Raw genomic sequence first — 14,867 nt, 5'->3', positions numbered from 1 at the left:
AAAAAAGTTGATAGTTACGGTGCTGGCTTTGTGAATTTGCCACCAAGCACCTCTTTCTGTGCAAGGCAGAACTGTAGATAATGCCTTGATTCTGTGTGTAGATCAGCCTCTTGCAAACTAGGTGAAAGAATCTATTATGGGACACCAACAGTTCTTCAGCTCCTAAAAGTTGGATGTTTTTTCACTAGGGTACACAAGACAAAGGGGAATTTGAATATATTTCTTTAGAGGAAATCATGTCCAGGTGTAAGGAGAAAATATTATCCACTCTAGAAACAATTAGACATTGGAATATATTGCTCAGAGAATTATCAGAAATTTCCTCAATAGAAATATTCATCACTTGGCTTGACAGTGTCCTTGATTTAATGTCTTGCTTTTAAAAGAAAGCCAGCTATCTCCAGAGGTCCTTTCCCAGCCTAAAATTTTCTGTAACTCAAATTGTACTCTCAGTTGCTTGTCACGTTGAGATGTGCTGCAGCAGTCTGCTCTCAGAGGGGCTTCCTTCAGCTGGAGGCTTCTTTCGTAGAATAACTTAATTTGTTTTTACTTTCATTTCATTGTTCTGTCTGCTTATCTTCGCTTTCACTCTTACTTCATCATTACTTTTTCATTTCTGCTTTCTGTAAAGATTTCTGTAATAAGCATAATTTCCCCCCACTATTTTTTCTTCTGCCTCCAGCTCCTTAGCTGGAAGTCACATGAGCCTTCCTTGCTCAGTCTCAGGAGCCCTCAGGACTCAGTGTGTGCAGATGGGTTGTTTGTGTGTTTGCTTTGTTGTGTATGCTGTGGTGGTAAATCAGGCTATACAATAATCCCCAAACAATCCTTTACTGGTTCTATGAGATTGCAGACATTAAAAGGACATTTGAGACTTCCAGAGATAAAGAATGCTTGTTTATTCCAGCTAGTGTGAGGCTGCACAGATGATAGCAGAGCGCCTTCTCTGACCACGGAGAATGCAAATACTCTGACTCTATCGCTCTCCTGGACGCTAACACTGATTTCTGGGACCTTTGTCCCTTACAGATGTGACTGAAATCAGTGCCGGTGTTCATAGCAGTCCTTCTGGCAGGGCAGGGGATGAGTACCCGGCTTTCCCCTCGGCTGTCACAAGGGCTACGCAGTGCCACCGCCCGGCCCCGCTGCGGACCCGACCCTGCCCTTCCCTGCTCGGTCGGAGCGCGGCGGGGAAGCCGGGACGTGGTTCAGCCGCGAAGGCTGCAGCACCCCAGCGCACCCCAGCGCACCCCACCGCACCTCAGAGCACCCCATAGCACCACAGAGCACCCCAGCGCACCCCACCGCACCCCAGCGCACCTCAGAGCACCCCAGCGCACCTCAGAGCACCCCAGCGCACCTCAGAGCACCCCAGCGCACCCCAGCGCACCTCAGAGCACCCCATAGCACAGAACATCACCGCACAGCACAGCACAGCACAGCACAGCACAGCACAGCACAGAACAGCCCAGCACAGCACAGCACAACCCAGCACAGCACAGCACAGCACAGCACAGCACAGCACCGTACAGCACAGCACAGCACAGCACAGCACAGCACAGCCCAGCACAGCCCAGCACAGCACAGCCCAGCACAGCACAGCACAGCACAGCCCAGCACAGCACAGCACAGCACAGCACAGCACAGCACAGCACAGCACAACACAGCACAGCTCAGCACAGCACAGCACAGCACAGCACAGCCCAGCACAGCACAGCACAGCACAGCCCAGCACAGCACAGCACAGCACAGCACAGCACAGCACAGCACAGCACATCACAGCACAGCACAGCCCAGCACAGCACAGAACAGCACAGCACACACCATTACACATCACTGCACTGCACTGCCCACCATCACACTGAGCAGCACAGCACTGTGCAGTGTACACTCTTACCCAGTGCTCACAGTGTAAGAATATTTCAAGGAGAGGATAGAAAGATCAGGGGTGCTGATCTCTAGGTGTGGTATTAAGTACACTTGTCACAGGAGGAATCATGCCTTCTGCTGTGCTGGTATTGCAGTCTCCTGCAATTCTATTTGTGTCCAGCATTTTAGAGCTCAACAGCTCCAATGAGAGGACATACAATTTATCAGGGGCAAGACTCCAGTTGCTCCACCTCAGCAGGAAGCCAGAGGCCATGCCAAGCAGTGCTTTTCAGCTTTTTGTATGTTACTTATGATGCTGGTGAATGAGACAGGAGCTTTGATGTGTGCCCACCAGAGAGGCAAAATTGCTAGGACACAATCTGTGGCAGGGAAAGGGAAGAGAAGTTCATCTGCTGCCAGCCAGCAGTGAGGTGGGAGACCAGAAAATGTGTTTGCAAAGTGAACAGCACAGGAACATGGAAAGAAAGAGACGAGCAGTTGGGCGTATGCTCCCAGGAAACAGTGGAGCTGGGCCAGTCAAGAAACAAGACTAGGTGTATTACTGTAAATCTGTGCCTGTAGATGAATGTGCACATCCAAATAGTTCAGGCTGCTGCACACCTTAACTATCAAAAAGCATCACAACCTCTCCTATGCTTTAAATGTTGAACTACACCCGTATCTGGTAAGGGCCAATGAACTTCATTAAGAGCTATTCTGATCTCACAGTCTCATATTTGTCATATGTCTCATCTCATAGTCTCACCTCTCATACTTGAAGTGATTGTCCACATTGCTTTTGCACTTCAGCTACTTTAGCTATTCCTGAATTTCCAGGAGACTTTCTGTATCTACAGCTTAAAATGAATACGTATTTTTAAACACAGGCTTTTAATGTACAATTTCCACAAGTTGTCCTAAGTTCAAACAAACCCAAAACATGCCTCCTAAAGTTCTGAAAGCTTCTTTGGATGTGTTACAACTCTGTGGGTATACAAGTCTTAACATTATTCCCAGTTTGATTTGGATAACACAGACCAGACTGGATTGGATGATTTATGTTTGGATAACATAAACCAGACTGGACTTAAAGGGAGGTTTGCCCCATCAAAAAAACCCACAAAACCCCCCAACAAAATCACCTGCAAATAAAAGGGGAAAATGTTGCTGTTTAAAAAAATTAACACATTTGCAAACCCAATGGTTTTACCTGTTTCTGGAAAAAAAAAGGTTGAAGCAGTGGGTGTTCATGTACTTCATTGAACCTCAACAAGAAAAGAAGTTACCTGAGAAGGCAGATCTTTCTGTGGCAGGGAAGGGGTAGCTGGAATGCTGCAGCTAATCTTTCATCTTTTGTTTCTGCATTCCTTGGCAGGGAGCTTAGATTCTCCATAACTTTTTATAAAGTCTCCCTTATTTGCACCCATTTGAGATTTTTTTGTTTGGTACAGGGAGAAAGGAAGGAACAAAGACTCTCTGGGCCAAAAAATGGAGTAAGAAGTGGAGCTTTTCCTTCATTTAGACTGGTTGCAGTAGTTGTCACTCTTCCTCTTCCCCAGTGCTTCTTCCCCAGCCCACCTGTTCTATTCTGTCTCTTTGCAGTAATGAGAAGAATCGAATGATAATACTGGACAAAAGGCCTTTTGTAAAGCAAAGCTCATGCATTATACTTTTTCCATTAATTTTATTTTTAATTTATACCAGACTTTTTAGAATGTAGCATAACCACAAATACCTTTTTAGAAAATGTGCTAACTTGTTTCTTGTAACAGACATGAGTGTTAGTTACTAGGCTGAGATAGAGCAGAAGTCTTTAACACTTGCTATTAAATGAACCCAAACAACAAAACCCTCCAGAAGGAATTTGTTATTCAGCACTCCTGTTTCAATGGAGTATATGCAGGCAGAGATTCTGGCTGGACCCTAGAGAGAGGAAAGATGTGTGCTAATGTCTTTACAATTTGATAGGCGAAGGCATGAGTGGTAACGTATTTGAAATGGGTCTTAATGTCTGTACCAACCTCAAGCAGCAGGTTTGTTTCCAGGCTCAGACAGCTTGGCTCCTGAAACAGGCAAGGGTCTGCACAAGCCTGAACTTTGGGGTAAAATTACAGGTTCAAGGGGGGATATGTGGTAGGTTGTTTGGGAAGATTGCACCTGCCTAGTACCTCAGCCAGCGGGAAGAGAGCAACATGTGGCTGGGAGTTCAGAAAAAAGGAGGCTGTGCCCTCTGAAATCTCAAGAGAGAAATTCATAGGTGTGTGCCCCAGTGGACTGTCTCCCTCTCTTTATTCAAATAAAGTTGCAAGACTCCTCTGTCTCCTTTTTGGACATAAACCTCTGGGGTTTGTGGATTAATTTTCCTGACACTAGAATCTGATCCTGCAAGTGCAGCCCTCCTGTCATCGTGATAGAAGAGCAGCCAGCCTGTTGTAGCACTTGGACCTTTCCATCATCCGATGAACCAGGAAGCAGGAGAAAATTTGATCTTGTATGGGAAGGGTTGGTTTATCTTTTCAACGACAAAGGTATTGATTTAATTAACTTTGGTAGCCTTAAAAGCAAAGATAAAGTAGAGGCATGCTCAGTAACTCAACATTCACACTAATTTTAAATGAGGAAAGATTCACCCACTTCCTGTTTATCTACTGGCTGTGTATGCCTGAAGTGTCATATGTTTCATTCTGACCCCAACATACAAGAAATACATCTATGTGAGGGGCAGCCACTCAGTATCTCTCTGTAGCACTGATTTAGGACAGAGGGTTTAGCTTGGTTTTAGGTAAAATTTAAGTGCTCCCCCCTCTAACTGGATTACATGCTTTTCTATAACCAGTTCTCATCCTAGGGGAATTTCACATTAAAGCTATAAGATTAGAAAATCATATGAACATTTAAAAGTATTTGAAAACAGTAATAAAAAGGACATTTCCTTCTAAAATAAACACAACATTTGAAGCAGAATAATATTTTAATAAAATTAAATCTAAGTATTCACAAAGCATTATGCACATACAGTACATACTGTATTTAAAGCCTACAGACCTTAGATCATTTTATTCTAATGTAGTCAGCTTTGGACACAAGCTAAGCTTACTCATTTTGTAATAAGAAAGTTTACAATTGTTCCTGAAAGTGATTTTACATATATACATATATATATATATAGCTCTATATCTATACCCCTACATGTAAGTGTAGGTATATACACACACTTGTGTGTATGTGTGTATATAAATATATATACACATACACATACATACACATCTATGTACATCTATAAAATACACACACCCACACGTCCAGGAGTGCGTGCGAGGTGTGTGTATATGAGCATTGTAGAGGGGCCGGTCAGTAAAAAGAGGTAACTGCAATCAGCCACCCTAATAATTATAAAAAAAAAAAAAGTGTAAAATATTTTAAAATTAAAACAGGCTGTTAATAATTTCTGTTGAACAAAAGGAACACAGTCTTCTGCATTACATAGAAATTAGGTTTATTGCATTTGATTATGTTTGTGTGACAGATGAAGAGTACCTGTCTGCTCATCACAGCTGAATTCTATGATGCAATTAAAAAAATAACAATACAAAGACCAAAAACCAATATGTTGTGGAAACAAATGATTCAATTTAATGCAGTTTTGTGGATGTGACCTATGGTGATACTTTGCACCATATGGCAGTTTTCCTCTCTGTTAAAATACTGCCCTACTTTGACTAGTTTGGAAGGAGGCTGTTTACTCTGTCCTAATTGTTTCAAGCCCAGAAGACTTGCTTACCTTATTCTTTCTTTAGATTCATACTCATTGTGATTTATTAGAAAAAGCTCACTACAAGAAAGGTAAATAAATTTTCAAGAGTGAGCTAGAAGAGCATTTTTCTTGAATTTTAGCTTGGTCAGGTAGAAGTTTTTCTATGTGAATTACTGTTATTGGTCTCCTATTTGCTTTGAAGACTTATCCACAATAAAATAGTATTTCCATGACAGCAGTAAATCGTAATCTCCATGCAACGTAAACTGTAATCTCAGAACATGCATGTTATTTTAAAAAAAATATAAATATAAGGTGCCTTGAGAATGCTGGCAGTTTTACATTTGGAACATACAGTTAGTGTGTGTGTATATATATATATATATATTTACATCAGAACTGCTCAACTTTACCTTACAAGCTTCAGATTTAGGAAAATATACAGTACTTTTGCATATAATGGTATATTCCTTGTAGCCCCTGAGTCAAGTATAGAGGATTTAAATACAAAAAAAAAAAAAAAAAAAAAAAAGGAGAAACAGCCATTAAAAGCACTTACATTTTTGTGTGAAGTAATAGTATAAAAGTACTATTTCCCAGGAAGACCAGGATCAGAAACATGCCTATGAAGACTCAAGATTCCTACAGTGTTTAGTGAAGATTCTGGCAAGGAAGGGTGCCTAACTGGCGGGAGACAAGTTTTACAAGGCTGTGTGGGACGCTCTACAGACTGGTCATGTTCTTGGTCTAAAAAAGAAGCCAGGTTGTCTTCTGAGGCTGTGTTCAGATGCACTCCACTTGAGAAGGATTCTTTGGATTTAAGTTTAGATTTTTCAACATCTGAAATTTCAGGACACTGTAAGGGAAGAGAAGAAACGAGATGGTAGTAATTACCATCCCTTTCAGGCCCTTGTTCTGTTCAAAATTAGCACATTCAGATGGTTGATGTGAAACCATTTTTGAAAATTAAACAGTATACTGAAATATTTTTTACATGGTACTGCATTTGATTTAATGTAATTGAATGCAATTCTGACATCAAGATACAAGTACAAGCAGCCCTTTCAAAAGACCTGATTACTCTCGAAACCCAGTCTAAGAGTATGCATCTCAACATTCCTGAATATGAAGTTCTGTTTTGGAGCATAACTCCAGAATTGCATGATTCTGAAAATTCTAACCACTTGGATTCCTTTTCTGATAACTTTTGTGAAAATGACAATAAAGTAACCTGTCTGATTATTAGATCATTGTATGAATCTCTACAACTCATAGAAAATGTGGCTTCTGAAACTGTGGTGTCTAAGCCCACTGTGGAGATGCTGGGTCAAAAGAATAATTTCAAATTCCTTAAACTAGTGAACCAGCACCTAGATTGGTATGCATTTCTTCCTCATAACATAAAAAGACTAGGAAACCTCTTTTGATCTTATTGGACATGTACTTACCTGAGATGAAGGACTGAAACTTCTGTCTGTTTTAATTGATGCTGCAGGCTGAAGCTTTTGTATGAGCCGGACTGCTGGCTCTTGATATTCTGCACTTGCTGTCACCATGCTATAGGCAGGTGGAATGAGTGCTGACTGCCTTTGCAGAAGCTGCAGGATGGTTTGGATATCAGCAGTCATTTGGGATTCAAGCCTGGAGAAAGAACAGGAAATCAGTTAGCTCATGGCCAGGAACAAGTGTATTTTACACACTGATTACGGAGGCATTCAAGTGGGGCCTGCAGTTTATCTGTAGAACCATTGCTTATTGTGGCATGACCATGTCTTAAATAGGGTAGAACAGCAGAGGGAGTACGGAGCCCTTCCAAAGCTTCTGGCTCTCCCTTTGTGGAGCATATCTGTGAGCTTTTCCCTGTTTTTTGCTACAGTGAGAATGAGTTCATCACTGTGCTACAGGTTTGCAACAAGAAGCAATGCGGGGGACTCGGTATCTGGTTGAAAATAACTGGAATAAATGTATTCTCTTCGTTGTAACTAAATTGATTTGTGCTGGCTGGGCATGGGACATTATTTTGATGCATCTGACAATAAATTCTGACATGCTGATACAATGCACTGAACTAAGCAAAAACTACATTTGTGTTTTTCCACAGTTATAAAAAGAAATATTCTTCCAAAACCATTAAAAATCCAACTGCCCAATTCTCATTACTGTGAAAATTTATTCAAACTTATGCAGGCCTCGGAATTAATGTCAGCATTTCTGACATTCAAATTTTGTATCTTTAAATTTTTTTTTGCCTTTTCATAAATTTGTATATGACTTCTGAAACACTTGAGCTGATTATGTTGCTCATACTTACAATTGCATATCACTGATATGATTTTTACATGGTCTTGCCAAAATCTGTGACAAACTCAGGAAAAGGTAATGCCTATTGTACCTTTCCAGCTGCTGGAAGGCTACAGCACATGCTGAAAGATGGTAATGCAGATAATACAGCCTTCTGTACAGCAACTGAGCTTCTGTCAGAGTAAACAAATCTTTGTCAGCAGCCTTTAATGTTGTGAATGTTACTACTTGGGCTCCCTACAGTAGTAGAATTGATCCTGTGCTGTAAAATTTTTTTGCTTTCACCACATGCTGCACTGATGTTATTTTTTATCCTGTTGGAGTTATTCATTCCATCCCTGTTTGGGATGTTGTTTCTTCCTTTATCAGGAGAAGCTGGTTTTGTGGCATCAGCTCTCAGAATAAAAGGCCAAAACCCAGACTTCTGTTAGAGTCAGACGTTCCCTACTTTCCCTCTTGGGCAGCTCCCTTGGGTTCTTTGCTACTTGCAAATATGCTGTTCTCACACAAGCATGGTGCTGATGCCACAGGGGAAGATGCTGCAGGGACAGCAGCATGCCACCATCCAGAGAGCTTCCATCAGCTTAACCTGGGCCTTAACACCTCAGTGAATAAAAGATAGCATTGGAGGATGTGCACTCAAGACTGTTTTTAATTAACTTTTAAATTGCTCCCCTCTTACTTTACTTGTACTTGAAAGTTTCCTTGTACTTCAAATAAAAGATTGTCTCTGGTAGTGTTTATTCATCATCATTGTATAGAAAGGTTCATTTTCCATTCTCCAGAATTAAAAACATATCCATGTTACTCAAACAAACAGGGGAACCTTAAATGCTTGAACCATAGTCTCCATGAAGTTCCAATTGCTTAAAGAAGAGAAACAGAGATAACTCTAGGGACATATTACTTGTACAGTGGCTCTCCAGTCCTCTATGTCTATTTAACAATTGAGTGTTATGCCAAGCCTCTAATTTCTTATGGAAGAAGTTGGGGAGAAGTAACCATGCTTTTTAAGCTGGCAGGTCAGATCTGACAAAAGCAGGAAAGGATATTTTCTGCTATATTCATAGAAAACCTAGAAAGGCCCCAAATCCCAAAAATATGAAAAGCTTTAAAAACATGAGAGGAGTTAAAGAATAAGGTGATTTAATAAAATACATAACAATTTAATTAGCTTACCAGCCACAATTTTATTGTCTCACAGAAGAAAATACTGAGAACTTGCATGATAGAACTATGAGGAACTTTGAGGTATAGCTTCAGTTTTGAGAGCTTAAGGTTTCAATAAATGAAATGTTATGAAAAGACTATATACTGTTGATAAGGATCCTGCAGACATTTAGTTAAGTGACATTTACAGTTACTTAGGTTACTTGACTTTACTGTAATTAGAATTACAGCAGTTTAGGGTTAAGTGTTAAAAATGTCTTTTAATGCATTATGTCATATTCAGAAATGAAAAATACTCATGTTTGATTGGCTTGTGGTGGATGAAGGAATCAATATGCAGTTAACCTGGCTTTAAACTGATTGCTAAAATATACAGCACAGAATGACAGTGAATAGCTACTAAAGTATAATTAGGACTGAGTACATGTCATAGTATTTCTCATGGAAAAATATTGAAAGTTATGGAATTAGAGAGTAAAAATAATGAAAAAAAGCCGTGGTCCTGAGCGCAGGGCAATTTAAAATTAAGTGAAGTTGCATGGTAAATTACAGTCAGGATGGATCAAAATTGTGCAACTGTATTTTTAAGATGCTCTAAGCTATGCTGCTTAGCTGCCAGCAAAGAGTAATATATCAGTATTAAGTGAAGGTGATATTGGACTCTGATAAAGAAAACATCATTTTTCTGCTGTAATAGGTATAAATATTGTGCCTTTGACTACTCCCATGTCTTCCTTATTATAGAGTTGCAAAAAATGTTAATGCATCAGAAAGGGAATTTATCTGCAATACATTTTAAAAAAGCAGGCAGCTGTACTTTGGTAGGTGTACTTTGAGTCTCCAGAAAAAAAAAAGTACTTCAGATCTTGAAGATACTGAAAATTGCCATTTTGTGTCCCTGCCCAAGACAGGAGGTTGGAACTAGATGATCTTTAATGTCCCTTCCATCACAAACTGTTTGATGGTTCTATGATCTAGGAACAACAGTTTTGATGAGGTGAGATTTAAATTTAACAATTTTAGGTGCCTCAGTACAACTTCTTGGTTAAAAAGATGGTCTAAAACAGCTGAGGAAAAAGGCTCTACCGAAAAGCCATTCAGAGTAGCTAATATGCATTCCCAGAGGTAAAAGATATGAATATTCTGGCAACGTATTAAAAATTGTCTACTCAGATTTCCCAAAACTGTTTTTTCCAATAATCTGGAAAGCCTAACTTTGGTGATATATCGGCTCCTCAGAATACATACAGATGAAAAAGTGATATTCCCATCAGGTATATTTTTGCACTTTTGAGCTTCTCAACATCTGAATGCTTTTGGAAACTTCCTGCTCAAACTCATTCCTCCTGTAGTATCATCAATATCAGTTGTATTTTTTACTCTTTTACACACAGTTTTTTTGTCTTTATTTTTACCTGTTGAGTTGTTCTTGAAGTAAATCTAATCGATTCTCCACTTCTCCGTATATAAAGTCACTTTCTGTTTCACAGATTCCCCATGTCACATGGGATAATGCTGGTTGAACTGGGGAGTCCTGGTACTCCTGGATGTTCTCCTGTTCCCAGTTTCTTTTGTTGATGTCTGATGAAAAAAACAACCATAAAAAGTATAGATTTATATACATATAGTTAGAGAGGGATTGGCACCTCTCAAGCATCCCACTTAGTTTCTCAAAACCTTGAAAGTCAAATTGGTACATTGGCACACAACATCTCTTTGTTCCTTACTACCCCTTAAGGAAAGGTAAGAGTGGTTAGCTACATACAGGCTAACATTTTGAAGCTGTAGAAAAACAAGTAGCTTTTTCTAGACAGCATCATCAGAGTTCTGCCACTGAATGTCTTCTCTAGTTTTATTTCTATTATTTTACAAATGCATCCCAAATTTTCTCAAAGTGTTCTTTTCAGCAATTTTTTATTCATTGAAAATAGATTTTTTTTTTCTAACCTAAAGGCATTAAATGATGTACTTGAATGTCTTTTGATACTGCACTTCAGAGGCTTTTTCTTGCCCTTGAATGAGCTCTTGAAGTGTATTCATAGCTTAGCTCTTTGGTGTAAAAGAAGGATTTGCTGTACTGCATTTGCAGCACTGGGCATGTGGTACAGTGCACTGGAATGTCCCCTCTGGAGAAAGGTGCCAGGCCTCAGGGAGTTGCCTTTCTTACCCATAACTCTAACACTACTTGTCTTAGCTTGGTGAAGTGGAATATGTTTTCTCTGAGACAGGGGCCATTCGATGAAGCTCATGCTGCTTGCAAAAGGATAGTGCTTATTATTCTCATAAAGAAAATTGATTTTCATTGATGTAGCTTTTTGCATCACTACTTTCCCACCCAATCCATCCACCACTGTGTAAAGCACATCTCTGAAACTCTTACAGTACTGTGGGGTGAAAGGTGCCGGTTCATTTTGTTTAATGATTTGGGCCTCCTCAAAGAACGAAATATTCAGCATTGCTGGGTCAGCCAGAGATCACTTCGCTATTAAATGCAGATTCATGGTAAACATGAAGTTTCTAAAAACACTCATTATATGAGTAATTTATATTTATTTCTTTACCTCCATCACTTTGTAAAAAAATTGATGATGATTAGTCCAGGCCTCACCCTATACCCGCTACACCCAAATTTTATTTCTCTTGACCCTCCCAGTTCTTGGATCTCTGTGACCCAACACTGCACATGACTACCCAACAGAGCTCAGGGACACTCCTTCCTTTTGCTTGGACTTCTGGTTGGGGCTATTTCTCTTTCCTCTCTTAGTTTACTTGATTTACCTCTCTGTGGATTTATTAATTAGTTTACATTCTTGGCTCTATTTCTCCTGTTCACCAAGCTGTTGAAACATTACACATCCAATATCATGGGTATATACTTGTTACACTTATTAAGTATAGAATGAAGACCTTGCTGTGACATTTGCAGAACTTACAGGTGACATACTTAGGTTGAACAGTGCTTTTACTACAGCTCAACTTTCCCCCCATAGCCTGTGTTTGCTCTGAGTCAAACTGTTATGCAAAAAGTCAAAATTGGTCAGAATCACTCATTCTTCTTTGATGTGATAAAAAAGGCTGTTTAAATTTCAACATCTGCTCAATACTATCCCATTAGGGGTTTTTTTGGTAATTATTTAACTACATGAAGTTATAGAACATATTAAAGTTCTTATTGCACCCAGGCTGCTGCTTCAGCATACAGCTGGGCAAAATCCTTGACTGCTTGTAAGGCATCTGCAATTGAATTTGAATCACACATCAGTCCCTGAATGATTTGCTCAGAGCTTCTCCTAACACTTCTCTTGGCACCACACGCTGTTAACTCAGCATAGGTTACATTCATTTCACACTTGTGAAATTTTTCTAAGCAACCATAGCAGCTAGAGCCATATTACAAAGAGGAGAGAAAAAAACCCCACAGTGTGGGTGACATGTAAGAGCTTTGTCCAAATGCTAATAGCTAATCCTTTTCAAACATGTCTTTGAGCAGTGCTTCTCTAAGTAAAGAAAAAAAAAAAAAAAAAGAAGAAAAAAAGCAAGAAGTTCCCACTCAGATTTAGTGTTTCAAGCAGATTTAGCCAGGAAGGGGAGCTCTCACTACATGATTCAAGTGTAAGGGGAGACATCCTTTTCTCTTGCTCTCTTTTATTTTCTTTTGTTTTGCTTTAGTTTGGTTTTTTTTTTTGTTTGTTTTTTTTTGTTTTTGTCAGACAAAGGTCGTTATTGCATTATCTGATCTTTGGTTAGCAGGTGGTAGGAGGTTTCCTGGAGCTGTAAAGAGTGTTTGAATTTCATGTGACGACCTATAACTGATTATATGCAGTGGGCAGAAGAAAGAGGAAGGAGATTTCATCTTGGCTACACAGAAATCTGTTCTGCTTCTCAGGAACAGAAGCCAACAGAAAGGAAGAGATAAAGGGTGTCAGAAGCATGTAATTTGGTTTTAGGAAGCACACATGGCACAATTTGCAAGTGTCCAAGGAAAAACTGGAAAGCTCTCAGCAAACTGAATGGAGCATACTATGAAAAATTGAGGGGTAAAGTTTCAAGCTAAGAAAATTTAAAAAGTTTAAGTGTAATGGATTTTATAAATCCAGTAGACTTATAAGCTGTGAATTTCAGGAGCATTTCACTGTTTTTTAATGTCCTGTAAAAACATGGATGTTGTAAATAAAAAACAACAAACTGGTTATTTTTCACAATAAGTCATTCATTAAAATCACAGATCTTAAATGCCATGGATTGTCCCAGGGAAATTACTGCTGGTTTTGTCCCAGAATACATATTTGGAGACTATTGTAATAGACACTTAATTTGTGACAGAGCAAATGATTTGGCACTGAAAAGAGAAAGTAAGTTCACACACCATAAATAAGTTAATACTCTATAAAATATGGTGTTTTACTCATCTAAGTGTCTTTTCAGGTATTCTGTATTCCTTAGTAACCCCAGAGAAGCCCGTCAGCAGCTACAGCTTTATAACCAGCTCTGGTCTTCCAGGGCTTGAAGAATCTTAGACCGAATACTAAGTCAATGAATGTATAACTAGTTTCACCAGAACAACTGAAGAATCAGTCTTTTAGGCCAAATAATGACCAATTGAAAATAACATTTTTCCTTTATATATAGTTAACAGCTACAGAAAATTTCTCAGAGCTTCACAAAAGAGCCATATGTTTAAAAGTTAAAAGCTGCATTCTAGAATTATGAGAGAGATGTTCATAGTGTTTCTGTCAAATTATACAGTCCATTATTAATAGTCTTTCCATTCATTGAAGTAATGACCAAAACTTAAAACAAAATATAATTAAATATGTATCAGTCACAGCGGTAATGAACTGGAGTAGCTTTATGCAAGTGCATTTTATCCAAGATTTATAAGGTACCATAATATATGAGGATACATAAAAACAGAGGTTTTTCCCAAGTACATTATGTTTGCAACTACTCTTATGGTAAGTTATATTCGACCTCTAATACTAGAAGTAAGAATTTAGTTTAAAACATATATCAGGAAAAGCTAACCTTATTGACCTTGAAGGTTTTATAAATGTTTACAAATATTGCAAGAAAGCTCATTACCTTGCCTAACATTGCTAGAAATGCTAAATTACAAAGTGGGAAAAAGAGTGTGGTCTTAATCAAATATATAACCTTTAGATATGCTAAATTTAGCTTAAATAAAATCTGCAATAGGTTGCCTTGGAAAATGTTGCTATAGCTGCAAGGACACATTTCTGGCTACTGGTAGGGGAAAGGAAACTTTTCCAACTGCAGTATGTGAGCAACAAGTTTATGTGGTTTGGATTTATAGGGCCTTAACTTGAAGAGACCAGACTTCACATATTAATAACTCTGAGATGTTAAAATCATTGTTTGGTCTGATTAATCATTAAGTTTATTTAAAATGATAGCCTAAAAGCCTAAAGTTTGTTGAATGATGGTTAAATGGTTAAATTGTCTCAATGGAAACTGCTGAGGAAAACAGCATTAAACAATAAACATGTAATTCTTCCCTTCAGACTGAAAGAATTACAAATGAACTTGCAGTGATATTTAAATTGTATATTAATAGAGGGTTTTTCATTAATTTCCTTTCACATCACCGAGAAAATTAATATTTAAGTATACTAGATGTAATTTTAATTATGTGATTTAACTCTATGTAAAAGTATCTGAGATTACTTAATAGTTCCTGATCATTTATCATATACAAAAGCTCAAATCTTTATTCTCGTGTGTTACTTATGGAAGTCATGATTTTTTTCCTGTG

General features: G+C 38.7%; 1 protein-coding gene across 3 annotated transcripts in view; it reads right to left on the bottom strand.

The window, feature by feature from the left end:
• Positions 1–6,128: 6,128 nt before the first annotated feature.
• The window catches only part of KCNH7 (potassium voltage-gated channel subfamily H member 7), a 203,038-nt gene continuing 194,299 nt past the window's right edge, over positions 6,129–14,867 (bottom strand). For all 3 annotated transcript variants that reach the window (XM_023931109.2, XM_023931107.2, XM_023931108.2), the window contains 3 exons: positions 10,510–10,675; positions 7,072–7,264; positions 6,129–6,479 (listed from right to left, as the gene is read on the bottom strand). In XM_023931109.2, coding sequence (XP_023786877.2) covers positions 6,213–6,479; positions 7,072–7,264; positions 10,510–10,675 — 626 coding nt within the window. In that variant the 3' untranslated portion in view covers positions 6,129–6,212. The remainder of the gene's footprint in view (positions 6,480–7,071; positions 7,265–10,509; positions 10,676–14,867) is intronic.

The sequence above is a fragment of the Cyanistes caeruleus genome, chromosome 7 (assembly GCF_971803275.1).
Source record: "Cyanistes caeruleus chromosome 7, bCyaCae1.hap1.1, whole genome shotgun sequence".
NCBI classification, from domain to species: Eukaryota; Metazoa; Chordata; class Aves; order Passeriformes; family Paridae; genus Cyanistes; species Cyanistes caeruleus.
This window is presented reverse-complemented; position numbering and strand designations above follow the sequence as displayed.